The sequence below is a fragment of the Phyllobates terribilis genome, unplaced genomic scaffold (genome assembly GCF_046119375.1).
Source record: "Phyllobates terribilis strain yellow unplaced genomic scaffold, ASM4611937v1 Scaffold_13__5_contigs__length_258822181, whole genome shotgun sequence".
Lineage (NCBI taxonomy): Eukaryota > Metazoa > Chordata > Amphibia > Anura > Dendrobatidae > Phyllobates > Phyllobates terribilis.
The window spans coordinates 169,764,016-169,791,968 of NW_027362773.1; the positions used below are offsets into that span (position 1 = coordinate 169,764,016).

General features: G+C 45.9%; 1 protein-coding gene across 2 annotated transcripts in view; it reads left to right on the forward strand.

Annotated features, from left to right (window-relative positions):
• Positions 1 to 2,986: 2,986 nt before the first annotated feature.
• Positions 2,987 to 27,953, forward strand: part of LOC141174229 (transcription factor Sox-6) — a 185,761-nt gene continuing 160,794 nt past the window's right edge. For both annotated transcript variants that reach the window (XM_073659052.1, XM_073659053.1), the window contains exon 1: positions 2,987 to 3,106. In XM_073659052.1, coding sequence (XP_073515153.1) covers positions 2,998 to 3,106 — 109 coding nt within the window. In that variant the 5' untranslated portion in view covers positions 2,987 to 2,997. The remainder of the gene's footprint in view (positions 3,107 to 27,953) is intronic.

Below are 27,953 nucleotides of genomic sequence, written 5' to 3' on the forward strand. Positions count from 1 at the left end.
CTGCAGCGATGGGAGTGCGGCCCTGCAGAGATGGGAGCGCGGCCCTGCAGCGATGGGAGTGCGGCCCTGCAGAGATGGGAGTGCGGCCCTGCAGAGATGGGAGTGCGGCCCTGCAGAGATGGGAGCGGGACCCTGCACCGATGGGAGCGCGGCCCTCCAGAGATGGGAGCGCGGCCCTGCAGAGATGGGAGTGCGGCCCTGCAGAGATGGGAGCGGGACCCTGCAAAGATGGGAGCGGGACCCTGCAGAGATGGGAGTGCGGCCAGTGGCTCTTGTAGCATTTGCTATGTGCATGGACTCTCATTTCGATGATTAGTAAATGCTGCCCACTTCTGCCGGCACGCACTGATTTTTCTCGTTACTTTTTCTGGTCTTTTATGTCCCGTTATGTTACTTGATTGTGATACCGTCTGCAGGAGGCAGAACTTTTGTCGGCTGCTAGACTCGGGAATGATTGGGATGGTTTTTATTTTGAGCTGTTTATTGGGCTGTTACTGGAGCAGAGTTAATTCTGTCTCCTCCCGTCCTATCCTGAGCAGCGGACGAGGGAACAATGTCGCACGTCTTCATTAAGTTTACACACAATAATAAAATGGATGCCAGCTCCGACAGCTGGCGTTTGTCTCCCTTTGCTTTTATTCTTCCTGAAGTGTCGGTATTCTTGACACTCGCCGTTCAGTCATTTCTGGTGAATTTTCTATCGCATCAAGTCATAAAGTGCAAGCGAGAGGCAGGAGCCGCTAATGGAGGACATTAGTTTTATTTCATGCGATGATGTCGCAGTTTTACTGTAAATCTTGCGGCATCTGAGTTTTTAATATTCTGGTTTGATGCTTCAGAATATAAAATGTTTTGTATAATGCAACGCTTTAGTCATTTCTTATGACTCTTAATAAAAGCATAAGACAGGTAAAAACCCCACAATAAGTGGGGGACGAAGCAGATCGTGCACTATAAAAACATGTCCTAATTTATGTTTGTTTCCGGATGTGAAATATCAGCAGGTTGTAAGGAGCGCGGCGTTCAGTGGTCAGAAGTTCATTACATGCAGTGCCGTGTGGATATAAAAGCCCCCGAACACCGTGTGATAACGACCACGGCCGCTCCCAGATATCCCGCCATTGTGGTAACAGGCAGAAGTGGGATCAATCACCAGCGAGGGACAATTGTCACAACTAACAACGATGAGAATTACACATAAACCTCAGAAGTATCCTGTGAGCTGCACGCCGACACCTTTCCTGCGCTGACACACTGTAACAAGCTGCACAGGAGACAGACTGGGCTGCTGCAGCGTTTCTTATTACTTACTTTTAAAGCCCCCTTAATTTCAGGAAGCTGCACATGTGAAAAGAGGGGATGCATATATATGCCGGGTGCGGAGGGAGAACCGACCCTGCCCTCAGGGGCTTATAGTCTACAGTGCAGGGGGGAAGGAGACCGTGGGTCGGGGGGTTACAGTGGCTCCAGTGGTGATGGGGGGGACAGAGGGGTCATTGCAGGCTGTGATGTGGAGGGACAGTGGGGTCATTACAGGCTGTGATATGGGGGAACAGCGGGGTCATTGCAGGCTGTGATGTGGAGGGACAGTGGGGTCATTACAGGCTGTGATATGGGGGAACAGCGGGGTCATTGCAGGCTGTGATGTGGGAGGACAGAGGGGTCATTACAGGCTGTGATGTGGAGCGACAGTGGGGTCATTACAGGCTGTGATATGGAGGACAGCGGGGTCATTGCAGGATGTGATGTGGAGGGACAGCGGGGTCATTACAGGCTGTGATGTGGAGGGATAGTGGGGTCATTACAGGCTGTGATATGGGGGACAGCGGGGTCATTGCAGGCTGTGATGTGGAGGGACAGTGGGGTCATTGCAGGCTGTGATGTGGAGGGACAGTGGGGTCATTACAGGCTGTGATGTGGGGGGACAGCGGGGTCATTGCAGGTTGTGATGTGGAGGGACAGCGGGGTCATTACAGGCTGTGATATGGAGGGACAGCGGGGTCATTGCAGGCTGTGATGTGGGAGGACAGAGGGGTCATTGCAGGCTGTGATGTGGGGGGACAGCGGGGTCATTACAGGCTGTGATGTGGGAGGACAGAGGGGTCATTGCAGGCTGTGATGTGGGGGGACTCTGATCCTGTGTGCACCACTCTAGTCCCGTGTGCACCGCCCTGGTCCCGTGTGCACTGCCCTGGTTCTGGGTGTAGCTCCCTGGTCCCGTGTGCCCCTCCCTGGTCCTGTGTGCACCTCCCTGGTCCCGTGGGCACCGCCCTGGTGCACCACTCTGATCCTGTGTGCACCGCCCTAGTCCTGTGTGCGCCGCCCTGATTCCGTGTGCACCGCCCTGGTTCTGTGTGCAGCGCCCTGGTTCTGGTGCACCGCCCTGCGTGCAGATCCCTAGTCCTGCGTGCACTGACCTGGTCCACGGCCCTTGTCCTGTGTGCACCGCCCTGGTCGTGGTGCACCGCACTGGTCCTGTGTGCAGCGCCCTGGTCCTGTGTGCACCTCCCTTGTCCTGTGTGCAGCGCCCTGGTCCTGGTGCACCACCCTGGTCGTGTGTGCACCGTCCTGGTCCTGGTGCACCGCCCTTGTCCTGTGTGCACCGCCCTGGTCCTGCGTGCACCGCCCTGGTCCTGCGTGCAGCGCCCTGGCCCTGGTGTAGCGACCTGGTCCTGCGTGTAGCGCCTTGGCCTGCGTGCAGCGCCCTGGTGTTTCAACCTGGTCCTGCGTGCAGCACCCTGGCCCTGGTGCAGCGCCCTGGTCCTGCGTGCAGCGCCCTGGTCCTGCGTGCAGCGCCCTGGTCCTGCGTGCAGCGCCCTGGTCCTGTGTGCAGCGCCCTGGCCCTGGTGCTGCAGTACAATATATTGGCTGATTTCATATGTGATGTGTCAGGAATCTCAGCCGCTCGCAGCTTATGTGATCTGTGAATAAGCATCTGCCAGGATGGATTTGTGCATTGTCTGATCAGAGTCTTGTGTTCGGCAGGTCCAAGGTCACATGCCTCCTCTCATGATCCCCATCTTCTCACACGACCAGCGGACGTTGGCCGCGGCGGCTGCAGCCCAGCAGGGATTCCTCTTTCCCCCAGGACTAACCTACAAACCAGGTGGGTGACAAATGATGGTTTACTGTGAAGGAGTGTGTGTACAGAGGGTCTTGTACCAGGGAGGTCTGGGACAACCTTCTTTGTGTGAGTCTTTGTACTAAGCGAGTGCGCTAGAGTCAGATATGTGTCAGTAATTAAGAGGCGCCCGCGTCCTGCAGAACAAGGCGCATAGAGAAGAAGTGTGCAGCTCGTCCCCAGCCCCGGATCTGCACCATGATTCAGCCCACTTTCTGGGGTCAGTTATGCCAAATCTATCAGACCCTTTTTTTGGTAAGATCCACCCATTTATTTTTTTTTAAAGAAAAGGTTGAATAGCAAAAAAATAAAAAGTTGCAAATTATGACATAAATATGACATGAGCCATAACGTAGAACTTCTCTTATGCCAGAATGCCGACACCCAGACAAGGATGATGCATCTAAAGTGTGCCGTACACATCAAAATGGGAGGGACGCAGGGGCGGACATATCATTGGGGCAACCTGTGCGGTCGCACAGGGACCCAAGAGGTAAGGGGGGCCCATTTCTACCTCCAAAGCAGGTACAATTTAGCATTTTTAGGAACTCTTGGGCTGCAAAGGGCCGATATATTGTTCTTACACAGGAGCCCTTTTCAGTCTGTGTCTGCCAGTGGAAGGACATATAGAAAATACAGGTGCTTCTCACAAAATTAGAATATCATCAAAAAGTTAATTTATTTCAGTTCTCCAATGCAAAAAGTGAAGCTCCTATATTATATAGAGTCATTACACACAGAGGGATCTATTATATAGAGTCATTACACACAGAGGGATCTATTATATAGAGTCATTACACACAGAGGGATCTATTATATAGAGTCATTACACACAGAGGGATCTATTATATAGAGTCATTACACACAGAGGGATCTATTATATAGAGTCATTACACACAGAGGGATCTATTATATAGAGTCATTACACACAGAGGGATCTATTATATAGAGCCATTACACACAGAGGGATCTATTATATAGAGTCATTACACGCAGAGGGATCTATTATATAGAGCCATTACACACAGAGGGATCTATTATATAGAGTCATTACACGCAGAGGGATCTATTATATAGAGTGATTACACACAGAGGGATCTATTATATAGAGTCATTACACACAGAGCGATCTATTATATAGAGTCATTACACACAGAGCGATCTATTATATAGAGTCATTACACACAGAGGGATCTATTATATAGAGTCATTACACACAGAGGGATCTATTATATAGAGTCATTACACACAGAGCGATCTATTATATAGAGTCATTACACACAGAGCGATCTATTATATAGAGTCATTACACACAGAGGGATCTATTATATAGAGTCATTACACACAGAGGGATCTATTATATAGTCATTACACACAGAGCGATCTATTATATAGTCATTACACACAGAGCGATCTATTATATAGAGTCATTACACAGAGGGATCAATTATATAGAGTCATTACACACAGAGGGATCTATTATATAGAGTCATTACACACAGAGCTATCTATTATATAGAGTCATTACACGCAGAGGGATCTATTATATAGAGTCATTACACACAGAGGGATCTATTATATAGAGTCATTACACACAGAGGGATCTATTATATAGAGTCATTACACACAGAGTGATCTATTATATAGAGTCATTACACACAGAGGGATCTATTATATAGAGCCATTACACACAGAGGGATCTATTATATAGAGTCATTACACACAGAGGGATCTATTATATAGAGTCATTACACACAGAGCGATCTATTATATAGAGTCATTACACACAGAGGGATCTATTATATAGAGTCATTACACACAGAGGGATCTATTATACAGAGTCATTACACGCAGAGGGATCTATTATATAGTCATTACACACAGGGATCTATTATATAGAGTCATTACACACAGAGGGATCTATTATATAGAGCCATTACACACAGAGGGATCTATTATACAGAGTCATTACACGCAGAGGGATCTATTATATAGTCATTACACACAGGGATCTATTATATAGAGTCATTACACGCAGAGGGATCTATTATATAGAGTCATTACACACAGAGGGATCTATTATATAGAGTCATTACACACAGAGGGATCTATTATATAGAGTCATTACACGCAGAGCGATCTATTATATAGAGTCATTACACACAGAGCGATCTATTATATAGAGTCATTACACGCAGAGGGATCTATTATATACAGTCATTACACACAGAGGGATCTATTATATAGAGACATTACACACAGAGGGATCTATTATATAGAGTCATTACACACAGAGGGATCTATTATATAGAGTCATTACACACAGAGGGATCTATTATATAGTCATTACACACAGAGGGATCTATTATATAGAGTCATTACACGCAGAGCGATCTATTATATAGAGTCATTACACACAGAGCGATCTATTATATAGTCATTACACACAGAGGGATCTATTATATAGAGTCATTACACACAGAGGGATCTATTATATAGAGTCATTACACACAGAGGGATCTATTATATAGAGTCATTACACACAGAGGGATCTATTATATAGAGTCATTACACACAGAGGGATCTATTATATAGAGTCATTACACACAGAGGGATCTATTATATAGAGTCATTACACGCAGAGCGATCTATTATATAGAGTCATTACACACAGAGGGATCTATTATATAGAGTCATTACACACAGAGGGATCTATTATATAGAGTCATTACACACAGAGGGATCTATTATATAGAGTCATTACACGCAGAGCGATCTATTATATATAGTCATTACACACAGAGCGATCTATTATATAGAGTCATTACACACAGAGGATCTATTATATAGAGTCATTACACACAGAGGGATCTATTATATAGAGTCATTACACACAGAGGGATCTATTATATAGAGTCATTACACACAGAGGGATCTATTATATAGAGTCATTACACACAGAGGGATCTATTATATAGAGTCATTACACACAGAGGGATCTATTATATAGAGTCATTACACACAGGGATCTGTTATATAGAGTCATTACACACAGAGGGATCTATTATATAGTCATTACACACAGAGGGATCTATTATATAGTCATTACACACAGAGGGATCTATTTCACGGGTTTATTTCTGTTAATGTTGATGATTATGGCTTACAGCCAATGAAAACACAAAAGTCATTATCTCAGTAAATTAGAATACTTTATAACAACAGCTTGAAAAATGTTTTTAAAATCCGAAATATCTGTTCAGTAAATGCCTCAATACTTGGTCGGCTCCTTCTGCATCAATTACTGCATCAATGCGGCAATGTGGCATGGAGGGATCAGCCTGTGGCATGGAGGGATCAGCCTGTGGCATGGAGGGATCAGCCTGTGTCATGGAGGGATCAGCCTGTGTCATGGAGGGATCAGCCTGTGGCATGGAGGGGATCAGCCTGTGGCATGGAGGGGATCAGCCTGTGGCATGGAGGGATCAGCCTGTGGCATGGAGGGGATCAGCCTGTGGCATGGAGGGATCAGCCTGTGGCATGGAGTGATCAGCCTGTGGCATGGAGGGATCAGCCTGTGGCATGGAGGGATCAGCCTGTGGCACTGCTGAGGGGTTATGGAAGCCCAGGTGGCTTTGATAGCAGCCTTCAGCTCGTCTGCATTGCTGGCTCTGGGGTCTCATCTTCCTCTTGACAATACCCCATAGATTCTCTGTAATAGATTCTCTATGGGGTTAAGGTCAGGCGAGTTTGCTGACAATCAAGCACAGTGATACTGTTGTGTGTAAACCAGGTGTTGGTACTTCTGGCCGTGTGGACAGGGGCCAAGTCCTGCTGGAGAATGACATTTCCATCTCCATAAAGCTTGTCGGCAGAGGGAAGCATGAAGTGCTGTAAAATGTCCTAGTAGACGGCGGCGCTGACTTTGGTCTTGATAAAACACAGTGGACCTAAACCAGCAGATGACATGGCCCCCCAAACCATCACTGATTGTGGAGACTTCACACTAGACCTCCAGCAGCTTGGATTGTGGCCTCTCCACTCTTCCTCCAGACTCTGGGACCTTGTGGAGTGTGTCAGTGACTGCCTTCTGGACATCTGTCAAGTCAGCAGTCTTCCCCATGATTGTGGAGCCTACTAACAGACTAAGGGACCTTTTTAAATGCTTCGGAAGCCTTTGCAGGTGTTTTTTGTTAATTATTCTAATTTATTGAGATAATGACTTTTGTGTTTTCATTGGCTGTAAGCCATAATCATCAACAATAACAGAAATAAACACGTGAAATAGATCCCTCTGTGTGTAATGACTCTATATAATATAGGAGTTTCACTGTTATGCTCGCGCCCGGACTGACTGGCGTGAGCGTGATTAGTGATCCCACTGTACCATGAACCGGAGAGTGCCTGGAGGGGTGTAACTAAGTATCAACCCGATCCGACCAAGGTCACACGGCGGCTTAGTCGACTCCGTGGACCAAGGAGGAACCGAGCTGAGGGACCAGGTGCGACTCCAGGTCAGACCCCGGTCACAGTTGTTGACCCACACCGGGGAATGCAGGAACAGGCAGGTTAGTATTGGCAAGTACGGCTGGTATGCAGACAGGTGGGCACTGGCAAGACGGCTGGAGTGCAGACAGGGAGGTACTAGCAGGTTGGAGCGCAGGCTGGATAGGGTCCAGTACAGACTGGGAGACGGGTTCAGAGCCGCAGATGCGGTAGACAAGCAGAATAAAGCGAAACCGCAGGTGCGGTGGACAAGGCTGAGCAGAGCGAAACCGCAGGTGCGGTGGACAAGGCAGAGCAGAGCGAAACCGCAGGTGCGGTGGACAAGGCTGAGCAGAGCGAAACCGCAGGTGCGGTGGACAAGGCTGAGTAGAGCGAAACCGCAGGTGCGGTGGACAAGGCTGAGCAGAGCGAAACCGCAGGTGCGGTGGACAAGGCTGAGCAGAGCGAAACCGCAGGTGCGGTGGACAAGGCTGAGCAGAGCGAAACCGCAGGTGCGGTGGACAAGGCTGAGCAGAGCGAAACCGCAGGTGCGGTGGACAAGGCTGAGCAGAGCGAAACCGCAGGTGCGGTGGACAAGGCTGAGCAGAGCGAAACCGCAGGTGCAGTGGACAAGGCTGAGCAGAGCGAAACCGCAGGTGCGGTGGACAAGGCTGAGCAGAGCGAAACCGCAGGTGCGGTGGACAAGGCTGAGCAGAGCGAACCGCAGGTGCGGTGGACAAGGCAGAGCAGAGCGAAACCGCAGGTGCGGTGGACAAGGCAGAGCGGAGCGAAACCGCCGGAGCGGTGGGCAAGGCAGAGTGGAGAGGGCTCTGTTCACATGGAACAGACAGGAAAATGCAGGAAGATGGCTAGAACACAGGAGGAAGATACGGAGGAAGGGAAAAGGGACAAGCAGAACCAGATGCACACAAGGTACTTCACATGAAGTAGCGAGTGGACACAAAACTCACAAACAGAAGTACAGAGACAACGAGTTGGAGTTAGGTGCAGGTTCAGATACTGCAGGAAAGGGGAAGGTACGGACATAGAGACAAACAGGTAACAGGCTAGGATACAGTTCAGACAGGAACTGCTACTGCAATGAGATACAAGAACGAGCCTGGGTATACAGCCCCCAGAGTGGCGGGAACAGACTAGAAGTCAGAGATAACAGGTCTGGGAATGCAGCCCCCAGAATGGCGGAGACAGACTAGAAACAGGACAGGACCTGGCAATTCAGTAGCAAAGACTAACTGAGTGAAGGTGTTGCTCAGGCACCTCCTACTGGGTGGTTTAAATATCCAGTGACTCACAGCAATAGTCTGTGGTGCGCCCACAGCAGCCACAAGAATCAGGAAGTAACCGGGCCGCCCCCCTAAACAGTCAGTCAGGAGACATGCACATAGCATGAACTGGAGCAAGGTTTGTAGGCTGGACTGACAGGTAAGATTGCGGTCTTGCATAGTAGGAGGTGGTGCACTATGCAAGCACGCCGCAAGGGATGTTACATTCACTTTTTGAATTGAAGAGCTGAAATAAATTAACTTTTGATAATATTCTAATTTTGTGAGAAGCACCTGTATATATATTTACATACATACAGCGGGTGAAATAAAGATTGAACACGTCACCAAGTAAATCTACTGGTAAAGGTGCTATTTACATAAAATTCTCCCCAGATCTCGGTAACAACCCGTCCGATCCACACAGGGAGGAAATCACCATAGATCCATAAATTATATGTAATAATGAGAAATGATGCAGGGGAACACGTGAAGAGAAAGAGGAGCAAAAAGCACTGGAAAGTGCTGACACCGGCTGAGAGCTATCAGCAATTAGAGAGTAATCCTGACACTTAGTGACCAATAATATCAGCTGGTTGAAGGCCAATAAAAAGGAGTCTCATTACCAAGGGGCCACACAAGAGACATACTTTAAAATGTATGGAAGGAACTAAAGCTCAGAGATCATAGAAGTATCCCATGGAAGCTTCAGGATGTGACGAGTGTTTGTGTGGAAGAATGGGCTAAAATCACAGCTGAGCAATGCCTGCGACTAGTTTCTCCATACAGGAGGAATCGTGGAGCTTCATCACCAGCAAAGGCTTTTATACAAAGTATCAATTACATGTCAGTAACGTGATCAGTACCTCTCCCGGTGTCATCTCTCATTATTACTCATCATTTATGGATCTATGGGGATTTCCTCCCTGTGTGGATCGGACGGGTTGTTACTGAGATCTGGGGAGAATTTCATGTCAATAGCACCTTTACCAGTAGATTTACTGAGAACATTGGTGACGTGTCCAATACTTATTTCACCCGCTATATATCTCACCTCCACATAGTCTGTAGCCGAGTACAATTCAGGGGAACATGTAGAAACAGGAGAGGACACTGAGCACAAGAGCTTACAATCTATGAAGTAACACGGCATACTTTCTATGAGCTCTTTTGTTAGTTTGTCACAGACTGCTTGATAGGAAAAGCTGGAGAAACTTCCATCAGTTTTTTATTTTCATATGAGAAAAACTAATTAAACTCAGATGGTAAAAACTTGACGTTGACCAATCGCTGATAAAAATCACTGATGTCTGAATGAGCCCTAAGACTAAGTTCACATGTGCAGTAATTACGTATTTGAAACTGATCCAATGAGCAAAATAAAACCAAAAGACACTTAAAAAAGAGAAATGGATGGCTATTTAATGGATCCTTCTTACATAGACTTAATTGTAAAAGAAAAAAACAACAACAAAAAGTCATCCAGTTACAAGACATTTTTAGCCAGGTAGATGAGTCTGCACATGTATTGCTGCTGGATCCATCTCACATAGACGATTACTGGACACGTGAACTCGGCCTAAGTCTCCTGGAATGACCGAGGGTCCCAGACTCTGAGCGGCCGGTAAATAATCTGGACCCCGCCGAAACCTCCCAGAAACCAGCGATTCCCGAAGGCTTCTTGTGCCCCCGCAGCTAAACGCACAATAGTGGAGGCAAATTCCAAACAGAAGACAATGTGCGCGGAGAGACGTGGCCTCTGAAGGAGGTACGGCGAGATATGAAAGTATCCAGCGCTGTCCAGGAGGAATACTGAGAAACATTGGCAAGCGTAAAATAGGAGCAACCCCAAGATAGAAGTGCTTGTGTAAGCAATGGTGCAGCTGCCATCACACCTACAAGGTGTCACCGCCAGGCAATTGTGGCCCCAGCGTCCTCCTCACTGTGGCCCCGGCGTCTTCCCTACTGTGGCCCCGGCATCCTGCGCACTGTGGCCCCGGCGTCCTCCCCACTGTGGCCCCGGCGTCCTCCCCACTATGGCCCCGGCGTCCTGCGCACTGTGGCCCCGGCATCCTGCGCGCTGTGGCCCCGGCGTCCTCCCCGCTGTGGCCCCGGCGTCCTCCCCTCTGTGGCCCTGGCGTCCTCCCCACTGTGGCCCCGGGGTCCTCCGCACTGTGGCCCCGGTGTCCTCCCCACTGTGGCCCCGGTGTCTTCCCTACTGTGGCCCCGGCATCCTCCCCACTGTGGCCCCGGCGTCCTCCCCACTGTGGCCCCGGCATCCTGCGCATTGTGGCCCCAGCGTCCTCCCCACTGTGGCCCTGGCTTCTTCCCTACTGTGGCCCCGGCATCCTGCGCACTGTGGCCCCGGCGTCCTCCCCACTGTGGCCCCGGCGTCCTCCCCACTGTGGCCCCGACGTTCTCCCCACTGTGGCCCCGGCGTCCTCCCCACTGTGGCCCCGGCGTGCTCCCCACTGTGGCCCCGGCGTCCTCCCTACTGTGGCCCCGGCATCCTCCCCACTGTGGCCCCAGCGTCCTCCCCACTGTGGCCCTGGCTTCTTCCCTACTGTGGCCCCGGCATCCTGCGCACTGTGGCCCCGGCGTCCTCCCCACTGTGGCCCCGGCGTCCTCCCCACTGTGGCCCCGACATTCTCCCCACTGTGGCCCCGGCGTCCTCCCCACTGTGGCCCCGACGTTCTCCCCACTGTGGCCCCGGCGTCCTCCCCACTGTGGCCCCGGCGTGCTCCCCACTGTGGCCCCGGCGTCCTCCCTACTGTGGCCCCGGCATCCTCCCCACTGTGGCCCCAGCGTCCTCCCCACTGTGGCCCTGGCTTCTTCCCTACTGTGGCCCCGGCATCCTGCGCACTGTGGCCCCGGCGTCCTCCCCACTGTGGCCCCGGCGTCCTCCCCACTGTGGCCCCGACATTCTCCCCACTGTGGCCCCGGCGTCCTCCCCACTGTGGCCCCGGCGTGCTCCCCACTGTGGCCCCGGCGTGCTCCCCACTGTGGCCCCGGCGTCCTCCCTACTGTGGCCCCGGCATCCTCCCCACTGTGGCCCCTGTGTCGTCCCCACTGTGGTCCCGGCGTCCTCCCCACTGTGGCCCCGGCGTCCTCCTCACTGTGGCCCCGGCGTCCTCCTCACTGTGGCCCCGGCGTCCTCCGCACTGTGGCCCCGGCGTCCTCCTCACTGTGGCCCCGGCGTCCTCTGCACTGTGGCCCCGGCGTCCTCCTCACTGGGGCCCCGGCGTCCTCCTCACTGTGGCCCCGGCGTCCTCCTCACTGTGGCCCCGGCGTCCTCCTCACTGTGGCCCCGGCGTCCTCCGCACTGGGGCCCCGGCGTCCTCCTCACTGTGGCCCCGGCGTCCTCCTCACTGTGGCCCCGGCGTCCTCCGCACTGTGGCCCCGGCGTCCTCCTCACTGTGGCCCCGGCTTCCTTCCCACTGTGGCCCCGGCGTCCTCCACACTGTGGCCCCGGCGTCCTCCCCACTGTGGCCCTCGTCTCTAGGACGTTTGAAGAGGGATGATCCATTTAGCAGCTTAGTGAACGGCCACCTTGTAATATGAAGTGAATTGGTGGAGGATGGATTATTAGCTGTCCGCTCTCAGCTGCATCAGACGTTCTTCAGCCACACTTTCTTTGCACTTGGCCGCCCCGCTCCTTCCCCGATATCCTTGCTGTCTCTTCGTACCTTTTTACTAAACAGCGACTAATCGTTTTTGTGTAGAAATTCTCACCCTTAATGAGCGACAAGAAATTATAAAAAATGCAGTGAAATTGAATTAACAAATTAGAAATAGAAAACTTTGCTTCCGCTCCGCCGCCTCCATTCACAACTTGTGTTTCCGCCATTTGTTACAAATTACCTGGAAGGTGTGAGCGGCTCGTCCACAGTCACAGCTTCCCGCATGTGTCCCAGACTAACGAGGGAGGACAGCAAGCGTCTGGGTGCAAGGACACGGTGCAAGGACACCGAAGAGACTGACACTCAGGATCTCCCAGCGTTTATGTGTGAAAGACGCCAAAGTCTTATGAAGGCCAACTCCACATGTGGTGAATATCAGCGCTCCTAAACTGTACCCAAAATATCGCACCGCCAGGGATGCCGACCCAATACAATGTAGTACAGACTGGACTCGCACAGGATGGTGTGAGCCAGGAGCCGACACGGGGGCCACAATCTGCACCCGGCTGTCCCGCCTGCAGCCCAGCTCTCAGGAAATCCATGGAACTACTTCACTTGTGTCCACAGCCTAAGACTGTGCACAATCTTCTCTATACAAGACTGAAAATCTGCTTTCCGCTGCCGTCTACTGTGCAGCGCTCTCCTGGGGATACGGGCCATCTTCTGAGCAGCTTTTCCTCTTCAATGCTGTCACTTCTGTGTGGTGGCTCCTCATGGGATCTGCTCCAAACTAGACTCTGTCCAATCAAAAGGCAGCAACACCCTTCAGGAAAAACTCTTCAAAATCTGCTCCAGAGAAGGAAAAACATATCACTGTATGAGGAACCATCCTTGAAGAGGATCCGCTGAGCTGAGGGGTTGTTATACAAGGACTCCCCTTCACTTTGCTCCTTCCATGGAAGTCACGGACCCTTCTCTGTGTTCTGTGAAATCTTGTAAGATCTTCTGTTTTGTTTTAACATGAGATCTCCTCATCTCCACTCATGTTTCCTGGGATCTGCTGAGCAGCACTAATTTTCTTTGGGATCTGCTATGACACAGACATTTCTGCCTCAATAAGGTTCCCCGCGGTGACCAGATCCTAGCTGTTCTCGGCTCTGCGCAGGCCATGGTCGTAGGACACTTAGGTCACCAGGTTGCCCCGATGTTGATCTGTTCCACTCCCGAGGAGCCGGGACTCACATGAACTTCAGTGATGAGGACGAGGGAAGGATCTCATGACAGATAGTGATCGGGGGAATCTTTGCTCGATGTTCACTCCTCAACTTGATCCCTCATAAATATCGCTACAAAGAGTCACACAAAATTGCGTCCGGATCTTGTGAAAAAAGTAAAAATCTACATGCCATGAGGATTCTGCGGACCCCATGACACTTAAGGATTGTATCCCTTTCTGTAAGAATGGACAGGGGCCCCGCGGCAACCCGCACTCCTGGTACTCTGTATGGAGATGTTCAGTCGGCCTTGTTCCACTGCCGTGGACATCACGGAGAGCAGCGATAGAGGGGGATCTTGTTGTAACACGTGTTCTGATCTTGCAGAAATCACAGGAATACCTCCTTCACCAAAACATCTGAAATCCAGATACAAATGTGAAGAAAAACTGCTGTAACATGTCAGCGGATCCCGTGCCAAGATTCTGGCAGCTGCTCACACTCGCCTCCGAACCCTTTCCCTCCCGGCCACACAGAGAAACACATCCTCCTCCACACGAGAAGACGGCCGGCTATGCTTCCTGTCAGTGAATAGCATCATTCTCCTTCATATCTAGATGATCAAACCTGCCCTGACCTAATCCTGCTCACACGTCTGCTGGACAGCGTATCAGTATAGGCAAGAGCCGTCAGCCTGGAGACCGGGACCGGAAAGAGAATAACCGTATATTCAAGGCTTACACTGATATAACCTCCAGACATGACACCATATGTGACTGATATCAGCCCCTCTTATATCGCTCCAGTACTGATATAACCTCCAGACATTACATCATATGTGACTGATATCAGCCCCTCTTATAACGCTCCAGTACTGATATAACCTCCAGACATGACACCATATGTGACTGATATCAGCCCCTCTTATAACGCTCCAGTACTGATATAACCTCCAGACATTACACCATATGTGACTGATATCAGCCCCTCTTATAACGCTCCAGTACTGATATAACCTCCAGACATTACATCATATGTGACTGATATCAGCCTCTCTTATAACGCTCCAGTACTGATATAACCTCCAGACATGACACCATATGTGACTGATATCAGCCCCTCTTATATCGCTCCAGTACTGATATAACCTCCAGACATGACACCATATGTGACTGATATCAGCCCCTCTTATAACGCTCCAGTACTGATATAACCTCCAGACATGACACCATATGTGACTGATATCAGCCCCTCTTATAACGCTCCAGTACTGATATAACCTCCAGACATGACACCATATGTGACTGATATCAGCCCCTCTTATAACGCTCCAGTACTGATATAACCTCCAGACATTACACCATATGTGACTGATATCAGCCCCTCTTATAACGCTCCAGTACTGATATAACCTCCAGACATTACATCATATGTGACTGATATCAGCCTCTCTTATAACGCTCCAGTACTGATATAACCTCCAGACATTACACCATATGTGACTGATATCCGCTCCTCTTATAACGCTCCAGTACTGATATAACCTCCAGACATGACACCATATGTGACTGATATCAGCCCCTCTTATAATGCTCCAGTACTGATATAACCTCCAGACATGACACCATATGTGACTGATATCAGCCCCTCTTATATCGCTCCAGTACTGATATAACCTCCAGACATGACACCATATGTGACTGATATCAGCCCCTCTTATAACGCTCCAGTACTGATATAACCTCCAGACATGACACCATATGTGACTGATATCAGCCCCTCTTATAACGCTCCAGTACTGATATAACCTCCAGACATTACACCATATGTGACTGATATCAGCTCCTCTTATAACGCTCCAGTACTGATATTACCTCCAGACATTACACCATATGTGACTGATATCAGCCTCTTATAACACTCCAGTACTGATATAACCTCCAGACATTACATCATATGTGACTGATATCAGCCTCTTATAACGCTCCAGTACTGAAATAACCTCCAGACATTACATCATATGTGACTGATATCAGCCCCTATTATAACTCTCCAGTACTGATATAACCTCCAGACATTACATCATATGTGACTGATATCAGCCTCTTATAACGCTCCAGTGCTGATATAACCTCCAGACATTACATCATATGTGACTGATATCAGCTCCTCTTATAACGCTCCAGTACTGATATAACCTCCAGACATTACACAATATGTGACTGATATCAGCCCCTCTTATAACACTCCAGTACTGATATAACCTCCAGACATTACACAATATGTGACTGATATCAGCCCCTCTTATAACACTCCAGTACTGATATAACCTCCAGATATTACACCATGTGTGACTGAAATCAGCCTCTTATAACGCTCCAGTACTGATATAACCTCCAGACATTACACCATATGTGACTGATATCAGCCCCTCTTATAACGCTCCAGTACTGATATAACCTCCAGACATTACATCATATGTGACTGATATCAGCCTCTTATAACGCTCCAGTACTGATATAACCTCCAGACATTACACCATATGTGACTGATATCAGCTCCTCTTATAACGCTCCAGTACTGATATAACCTCCAGACATTACACCATATGTGACTGATATCAGCTCCTCTTATAACGCTCCAGTACTGATATAACCTCCAGACATTACACAATATGTGACTGATATCAGCCCCTATTATAACTCTCCAGTACTGATATAACCTCCAGACATTACACCATATGTGACTGATATCAGCCTCTTATAACGCTCCAGTGCTGATATAACCTCCAGACATTACATCATATGTGACTGATATCAGCCCCTCTTATAACGCTCCAGTACTGATATAACCTCCAGACATTACATCATATGTGACTGATATCAGCTCCTCTTATAACGCTCCAGTACTGATATAACCTCCAGACATTACACAATATGTGACTGATATCAGCCCCTCTTATAACACTCCAGTACTGATATAACCTCCAGACATTACATCATATGTGACTGATATCAGCCTCTTATAACGCTCCAGTACTGATATAACCTCCAGACATTACACCATATGTGACTGATATCAGCTCCTCTTATAACGCTCCAGTACTGATATAACCTCCAGACATTACACAATATGTGACTGATATCAGCCCCTTATAACACTCCAGTACTGATATAACCTCCAGACATTACATCATATGTGACTGATATCAGCCCCTCTTATAACGCTCCAGTACTGATATAACCTCCAGACATTACACCATATGTGACTGATATCAGCTCCTCTTATAACACTCCAGTACTGATATAACCTCCAGACATTACACCATATGTGACTGATATCAGCCTCTTATAACGCTCCAGTACTGATATAACCTCCAGACATTGCACCATATGTGACTGATATCAGCCCCTCTTATAACGCTCCATGACTGATATAACCTCCAGACATTACATCATATGTGACTGATATCAGCCGCTCTTATAACGCTCCAGTACTGATATAACCTCCAGACATTACATCATATGTGACTGATATCAGCCCCTCTTATAACTCTCCAGCACTGATATAACCTCCAGACATTACATCATATGTGACTGATATCAGCTCCTCTTATAACGCTCCAGTACTGATATAACCTCCAGACATTACACCATATGTGACTGATATCAGCCTCTTATAACGCTCCAGTACTGATATAACCCCCAGACATTACACCATATGTGACTGATATCAGCCCCTCTTATAACGCTCCAGTACTGACATAAGCTCCAGACATTACATCATATGTGACTGATATCAGCTCCTCTTATAACGCTCCAGTACTGATATAACCTCCAGACATTACATCATATGTGAGTGATATCAGCTCCTCTTATAACGCTCCAGTACTGATATAACCTCCAGACATTACACCATATGTGACTGATATCAGCTCCTCTTATAACACTCCAGTACTGATATAACCTCCAGACATTACATCATATGTGACTGATATCAGCTCCTCTTATAACGCCCAAGTACTGATATAACCTCCAGACATTACACCATATGTGACTGATATCAGCCCCTCTTATAACGCTCCAGTACTGATATAACCTCCAGACATTACACCATATGTGACTGATATCAGCCTCTTATAGCGCTCCAGTACTGATATAACCCCCAGACATTACACCATATGTGACTGTTATCAGCTCCTCTTATAATGCTCCAGTACTGATATAACCTCCAGACAATACATCATATGTGACTGTTATCAGCTCCTCTTATAACGCTCCAGTACTGATATAACCTCCAGACATTACATCATATGTGACTGATATCAGCCCCTCTTATAACGCTCCAGTACTGATATAACCTCCAGACATTACACCATATGTGACTGATATCAGCCCCTCTTATAACGCTCCAGTACTGATATAACCCCCAGAGATTACATCATATGTGACTGATATCAGCCTCTTATAAAGCTCCAGTACTGATATAACCTCCAGACATTACATCATATGTGACTGATATCAGCCCCTCTTATAACGCTCCAGTACTGATATAACCTCCAGACATTACATCATATGTGACTGATATCAGCCCCTCTTATAACTCTCCAGCACTGATATAACCTCCAGACATTACATCATATGTGACTGATATCAGCTCCTCTTATAACGCTCCAGTACTGATATAACGTCCAGACATTACACCATATGTGACTGATATCAGCCTCTTATAACGCTCCAGTACTGATATAACCCCCAGACATTACACCATATGTGACTGATATCAGCCCCTCTTATAACGCTCCAGTACTGACATAAGCTCCAGACATTACATCATATGTGACTGATATCAGCTCCTCTTATAACGCTCCAGTACTGATATAACCTCCAGACACTACATCATATGTGAGTGATATCAGCTCCTCTTATAACGCTCCAGTACTGATATAACCTCCAGACATTACACCATATGTGACTGATATCAGCTCCTCTTATAACGCTCCAGTACTGATATAACCTCCAGACATTACACAATATGTGACTGATATCAGCCCCTCTTATAACACTCCAGTACTGATATAACCACCAGACATTACACAATATGTGACTGATATCAGCCCCTCTTATAACACTCCAGTACTGATATAACCTCCAGACATTACACCATGTGTGACTGAAATCAGCCCCTCTTATAACGCTTCAGCACTGATATAACCTCCAGACATTACACCATATGTGACTGATATCAGCCCCTCTTATAACGCTCCAGTACTGATATAACCTCCAGACATTACATCATATGTGACTGATATCAGCCTCTTATAACGCTCCAGTACTGATATAACCTCCAGACATTACACCATATGTGACTGATATCAGCTCCTCTTATAACGCTCCAGTACTGATATAACCTCCAGACATTACACCATATGTGACTGATATCAGCTCCTCTTATAACGCTCCAGTACTGATATAACCTCCAGACATTACACAATATGTGACTGATATCAGCCCCTATTATAACTCTCCAGTACTGATATAACCTCCAGACATTACACCATATGTGACTGATATCAGCTCCTCTTATAACGCTCCAGTACTGATATAACCTCCAGACATTACACAATATGTGACTGATATCAGCCCCTATTATAACTCTCCAGTACTGATATAACCTCCAGACATTACACCATGTGTGACTGATATCAGCCTCTTATAACGCTCCAGTGCTGATATAACCTCCAGACATTACATCATATGTGACTGATATCAGCCCCTCTTATAACGCTCCAGTACTGATATAACCTCCAGACATTACATCATATGTGACTGATATCAGCTCCTCTTATAACGCTCCAGTACTGATATAACCTCCAGACATTACACAATATGTGACTGATATCAGCCCCTCTTATAACACTCCAGTACTGATATAACCTCCAGACATTACATCATATGTGACTGATATCAGCCTCTTATAACGCTCCAGTACTGATATAACCTCCAGACATTACACCATATGTGACTGATATCAGCTCCTCTTATAACGCTCCAGTACTGATATAACCTCCAGACATTACACAATATGTGACTGATATCAGCCCCTCTTATAACACTCCAGTACTGATATAACCTCCAGACATTACATCATATGTGACTGATATCAGCCCCTCTTATAACGCTCCAGTACTGATATAACCTCCAGACATTACACCATATGTGACTGATATCAGCTCCTCTTATAACACTCCAGTACTGATATAACCTCCAGACATTACACCATATGTGACTGATATCAGCCTCTTATAACGCTCCAGTACTGATATAACCTCGACATTGCACCATATGTGACTGATATCAGCCCCTCTTATAACGCTCCAGTACTGACATAAGCTCCAGACATTACATCATATGTGACTGATATCAGCTCCTCTTATAACGCTCCAGTACTGATATAACCTCCAGACATTACATCATATGTGAGTGATATCAGCTCCTCTTATAACGCTCCAGTACTGATATAACCTCCAGACATTACACCATATGTGACTGATATCAGCTCCTCTTATAACACTCCAGTACTGATATAACCTCCAGACATTACATCATATGTGACTGATATCAGCTCCTCTTATAACGCTCCAGTACTGATATAACCTCCAGACATTACACCATATGTGACTGATATCAGCCCCTCTTATAACGCTCCAGTACTGATATAACCTCCAAACATTACACCATATGTGACTGATATCAGCCTCTTATAGCGCTCCAGTACTGATATAACCCCCAGACATTACACCATATGTGACTGTTATCAGCTCCTCTTATAATGCTCCAGTACTGATATAACCTCCAGACAATACATCATATGTGACTGTTATCAGCTCCTCTTATAACGCTCCAGTACTGATATAACCTCCAGACATTACATCATATGTGACTGATATCAGCCCCTCTTATAACGCTCCAGTACTGATATAACCTCCAGACATTACACCATATGTGACTGATATCAGCCCCTCTTATAACGCTCCAGTACTGATATAACCCCCAGAGATTACATCATATGTGACTGATATCAGCCTCTTATAAAGCTCCAGTACTGATATAACCTCCAGACATTACATCATATGTGACTGATATCAGCCCCTCTTATAACGCTCCAGTACTGATATAACCTCCAGACATTACATCATATGTGACTGATATCAGCCCCTCTTATAACTCTCCAGCACTGATATAACCTCCAGACATTACATCATATGTGACTGATATCAGCTCCTCTTATAACGCTCCAGTACTGATATAACCTCCAGACATTACACCATATGTGACTGATATCAGCCTCTTATAACGCTCCAGTACTGATATAACCCCCAGACATTACACCATATGTGACTGATATCAGCCCCTCTTATAACGCTCCAGTACTGACATAAGCTCCAGACATTACATCATATGTGACTGATATCAGCTCCTCTTATAACGCTCCAGTACTGATATAACCTCCAGACATTACATCATATGTGAGTGATATCAGCTCCTCTTATAACGCTCCAGTACTGATATAACCTCCAGACATTACACCATATGTGACTGATATCAGCTCCTCTTATAACACTCCAGTACTGATATAACCTCCAGACATTACATCATATGTGACTGATATCAGCTCCTCTTATAACGCTCCAGTACTGATATAACCTCCAGACATTACACCATATGTGACTGATATCAGCCCCTCTTATAACGCTCCAGTACTGATATAACCTCCAGACATTACACCATATGTGACTGATATCAGCCTCTTATAGCACTCCAGTACTGATATAACCCCCAGACATTACACCATATGTGACTGTTATCAGCTCCTCTTATAACGCTCCAGTACTGATATAACCTCCAGACATTACATCATATGTGACTGTTATCAGCTCCTCTTATAACGCTCCAGTACTGATATAACCTCCAGACATTACATCATATGTGACTGATATCAGCCCCTCTTATAACGCTCCAGTACTGATATAACCTCCAGACATTACACCATATGTGACTGATATCAGCCCCTCTTATAACGCTCCAGTACTGATATAACCCCCAGAGATTACATCATATGTGACTGATATCAGCCTCTTATATAGCTCCAGTACTGATATAACCTCCAGACATTACATCATATGTGACTGATATCAGCCCCTCTTATAACGCTCCAGTACTGATATAACCTCCAGACATTACATCATATGTGACTGATATCAGCTCCTCTTATAACGCTCCAGTACTGATATAACCTCCAGACATTACATCATATGTGACTGATATCAGCTCCTCTTATAACGCTCCAGTACTGATATAACCTCCAGACATTACATCATATGTGACTGATATCAGCTCCTCTTATAACACTCCAGTACTGATATAACCTCCAGACATTACACCATATGTGACTGATATCAGCCTCTTATAACGCTCCAGTACTGATATAACCTCGACATTGCACCATATGTGACTGATATCAGCCCCTCTTATAACGCTCCAGTACTGATATAACCTCCAGACATTACATCATATGTGACTGATATCAGCCGCTCTTATAACGCTCCAGTACTGATATAACCTCCAGACATTACATCATATGTGACTGATATCAGCCCCTCTTATAACTCTCCAGCACTGATATAACCTCCAGACATTACATCATATGTGACTGATATCAGCTCCTCTTATAACGCTCCAGTACTGATATAACCTCCAGACATTACACCATATGTGACTGATATCAGCCTCTTATAACGCTCCAGTACTGATATAACCCCCAGACATTACACCATATGTGACTGATATCAGCCCCTCTTATAACGCTCCAGTACTGACATAAGCTCCAGACATTACATCATATGTGACTGATATCAGCTCCTCTTATAACGCTCCAGTACTGATATAACCTCCAGACATTACATCATATGTGAGTGATATCAGCTCCTCTTATAACGCTCCAGTACTGATATAACCTCCAGACATTACACCATATGTGACTGATATCAGCTCCTCTTATAACACTCCAGTACTGATATAACCTCCAGACATTACATCATATGTGACTGATATCAGCTCCTCTTATAACGCTCCAGTACTGATATAACCTCCAGACATTACACCATATGTGACTGATATCAGCCCCTCTTATAACGCTCCAGTACTGATATAACCTCCAGACATTACACCATATGTGACTGATATCAGCCTCTTATAGCGCTCCAGTACTGATATAACCCCCAGACATTACACCATATGTGACTGTTATCAGCTCCTCTTATAATGCTCCAGTACTGATATAACCTCCAGACAATACATCATATGTGACTGTTATCAGCTCCTCTTATAACGCTCCAGTACTGATATAACCTCCAGACATTACATCATATGTGACTGATATCAGCCCCTCTTATAACGCTCCAGTACTGATATAACCTCCAGACATTACACCATATGTGACTGATATCAGCCCCTCTTATAACGCTCCAGTACTGATATAACCCCCAGAGATTACATCATATGTGACTGATATCAGCCTCTTATAAAGCTCCAGTACTGATATAACCTCCAGACATTACATCATATGTGACTGATATCAGCCCCTCTTATAACGCTCCAGTACTGATATAACCTCCAGACATTACATCATATGTGACTGATATCAGCCCCTCTTATAACTCTCCAGCACTGATATAACCTCCAGACATTACATCATATGTGACTGATATCAGCTCCTCTTATAACGCTCCAGTACTGATATAACCTCCAGACATTACACCATATGTGACTGATATCAGCCTCTTATAACGCTCCAGTACTGATATAACCCCCAGACATTACACCATATGTGACTGATATCAGCCCCTCTTATAACGCTCCAGTACTGACATAAGCTCCAGACATTACATCATATGTGACTGATATCAGCTCCTCTTATAACGCTCCAGTACTGATATAACCTCCAGACATTACATCATATGTGAGTGATATCAGCTCCTCTTATAACGCTCCAGTACTGATATAACCTCCAGACATTACACCATATGTGACTGATATCAGCTCCTCTTATAACACTCCAGTACTGATATAACCTCCAGACATTACATCATATGTGACTGATATCAGCCCCTCTTATAACGCTCCAGTACTGATATAACCCCCAGAGATTACATCATATGTGACTGATATCAGCTCCTCTTATAACGCTCCAGTACTGATATAACCTCCAGACATTACATCATATGTGACTGATATCAGCCCCTCTTATAACGCTCCAGTACTGATATAACCTCCAGACATTACATCATATGTGACTGATATCAGCTCCTCTTATAACGCTCCAGTGCTGATATAACCTCCATACATTACACCATGTGACTGATATCAGCCTCTTATAACGCTCCAGTACTGATATAACCTCCAGACATTACATCATATGTGACTGATATCAGCCCCTCTTATAACGCTCCAGTACTGATATAACCCCCAGACATTACATCATATGTGACTGATATCAGCCCCTCTTATAACGCTCCAGTACTGATATAACCTCCAGACATTACACCATATGTGACTGATATCAGCCTCTTATAACGCTCCAGTGCTGATATAACCTCCAGACATTACACCATGTGTGACTGATATCAGCCCCTCTTATAATGCTCCAGTACTAATATAACCTCCAGACATTACACCATATGTGACTGATATCAGCCCCTCTTATAACGCTCCAGTGCTGATATAACCTCCAGACATTACACCATGTGTGACTGATATCAGCCCCTCTTATAACGCTCCAGTACTGATATAACCTCCAGACATTACACCATATGTGACTGATATCAGCTCCTCTTATAACGCTCCAGTACTGATATAACCTCCAGACATTACATCATATGTGACTGATATCAGCTCCTCTTATAACTCTCCAGTACTGATATAACCTCCAGACATTACACCATATGTGACTGATATCAGCCCCTCTTATAACGCTCCAGTACTGATATAACCTCCAGACATTACATCATATGTGACTGATATCAGCCTCTTATAACGCTCCAGTACAGATATAACCTCCAGACATTACACCATATGTGACTGATATCAGCCCCTCTTATAACGCTCCAGTACTGATATAACCTCCAGACATTACACCATATGTGACTGATATCAGCCCCTCTTATAACGCTCCTGTACTGATATAACCTCCAGACATTACATCATATGTGACTGATACCAGCCTCTTATAACTCTCCAGTACTGATATAACCTCCAGACATTACATCATATGTGACTGATATCAGCCCCTCTTATAATGCTCCAGTACTGATATAACCTCCAGACATTACACCATATGTGACTGATATCAGCCCCTCTTATAACGCTCCAGTACTGAAATAACCTTCAGACATTACATCATATGTGACTGATATCAGCCTCTTATAACGCTCTAGTACTGATATAACCTCCAGACATTACACCATATGTGACTGATATCAGCCTCTTATAACGCACCAGTACTGATATAACCTCCAGACATTACACCATATGTGACTGATATCAGCCCCTCTTATAACGCTCCAGTACTGATATAACCTCCAGACATTACACCATATGAGACTGATATCAGCCTCTTATAACGCTCCAGCACTGATATAACCTCCAGACATTACACCATATTTGACTGATATCAGCCTCTTATAACGCTCCAGTACTGATATAACCTCCAGACATTACACCATGTGTGACTGATATCAGCCTCTTATAACGCTCCAGTACTGATATAACCCCCAGACATTACACCATATGTGACTGATATCAGCTCCTCTTATAACGCTCCAGTACTGATATAACCCCCAGACATTACATCATATGTGACTGATATGAGCCTCTCTTATAACGCTCCAGTATTGATATAACCTCCAGACATTACACCATATGTGACTGATATCAGCTCCTCTTATAACGCTCCAGTACTGATATAACCTCCAGACATTACACCATATGTGACTGATATCAGCTCCTCTTATAACGCTCCAGTACTGATATAACCTCCAGACATTACATCATATGTGACTGATATCAGCCCCTCTTATAACGCTCCAGTACTGATATAACCTCCAGACATTACACCATATGTGACTGATATCAGCCCCTCTTATAACGCTCCAGTACTGATATAACCCCCAGACATTACACCATATGTGACTGATATCAGCCCCTCTTATAACGCTCCAGTACTGATATAACCTCCAGACATTACACCATATGTGACTGATATCAGCCTCTTATAACGCTCCAGTGCTGATATAACCTCCAGACATTACATCATAGCTGACTGATATCAGCCTCTTATAACGCTCCAGTACTGATATAACCTCCAGACATTACACCATATGTGACTGATATCAGCCTCTTATAACGCTCCAGTACTGATATAACCTCCAGACATTACACCATATGTGACTGATATCAGCCCCTCTTATAACGCTCCAGTACTGATATAATCTCCAGACATTACACCATATGTGACTGATATCAGCCTCTTATAATGCTCCAGTACTGATATAACCTCCAGACATTACACCATATGTGACTGATATCAGCCTCTTATAATGCTCCAGTACTGATATAACCTCCAGACATTACACCATATGTGACTGATATCAGCCTCTTATAACACTCCAGTACTGATATAACCTCCAGACATTACATCATATGTGACTGATATCAGCCCCTCTTATAACGCTCCAGTACTGATATAACCTCCAGACATTACACCATATGTGACTGATATCAGCTCCTCTTATAATACTCCAGTACTGATATAACCTCCAGACATTACATCATATGTGACTGATATCAGCCCCTCTTATAACGCTCCAGTACTGATATAATCTCCAGACATTACACCATATATGTCTGATATCAGCCTCTTATAATGCTCCAGTACTGATATAACCTCCAGACATTACACCATATGTGACTGATATCAGCCTCTTATAATGCTCCAGTACTGATATAACCTCCAGACATTACACCATATGTGACTGATATCAGCCTCTTATAACACTCCAGTACTGATATAACCTCCAGACATTACATCATATGTGACTGATATCAGCCCCTCTTATAACGCTCCAGTACTGATATAACCTCCAGACATTACACCATATGTGACTGATATCAGCTCCTCTTATAACACTCCAGTACTGATATAACCTCCAGACATTACATCATATGTGACTGATATCAGCCTCTTATAACGCTCCAGTACTGATATAACCTCCAGACATTACACCATATGTGACTGATATCAGCCTCTTATAACGCTCCAGCACTGATATAACCTCCAGACATTACATCATATGTGACTGATATCAGCCTCTTATAACGCTCCAGTACTGATATAACCTCCAGACATTACACCATATGTGACTGATATCAGCCTCTTATAACGCTCCAGTACTGATATAACCTCCAGACATTACATCATATGTGACTGATATCAGCCTCTTATAACGCTCCAGTACTGATATAACCTCCAGACATTACATCATATGTGACTGATATCAGCCTCTTATAACGCTCCAGCACTGATATAACCTCCAGACATTACACCATATGTGACTGATATCAGCTCCTCTTATAACGCTCCAGTACTGATATAACCTCCAGACATTACACCATATGTGACTGATATCAGCCTCTTATAACGCTCCAGCACTTACAGCGGATATAAAATGTCTACTCACCCCAGTTAATATCCCGGGTGTTTGTCATGTACATTTTTTTTGACTTTGGACATTTTTTTTTGTACCTTTTCCTGACTGATAATTTTCAACAATAAGACCCTTTGCTGTGTTGTCAGCTGTTTACAGGACATGGCTTTTACTGTAAAATGCAACTGGGTGACATTAAAGGTGGGAAAAGTTCTGAAATTATTCTTCTTGGTAAGATTTTTTTTACATACCAAAGACCTGGATTTTTTACGAGGGATTTATAGACTTTATATATAATCTGTAACTTTTTAACATCAGGTGTAATAAAACCGTACATGGGAGAAGAACCTTAATGCGGGTTTCCGGACATAAGTTTAAGCTTTTATACATCCATAGGTCATAAACCCCCGTGTTCCCCTTTTTGTAGGTTCTTGCTGGTCGACACCTATATGAAGCATAAGTGAATAT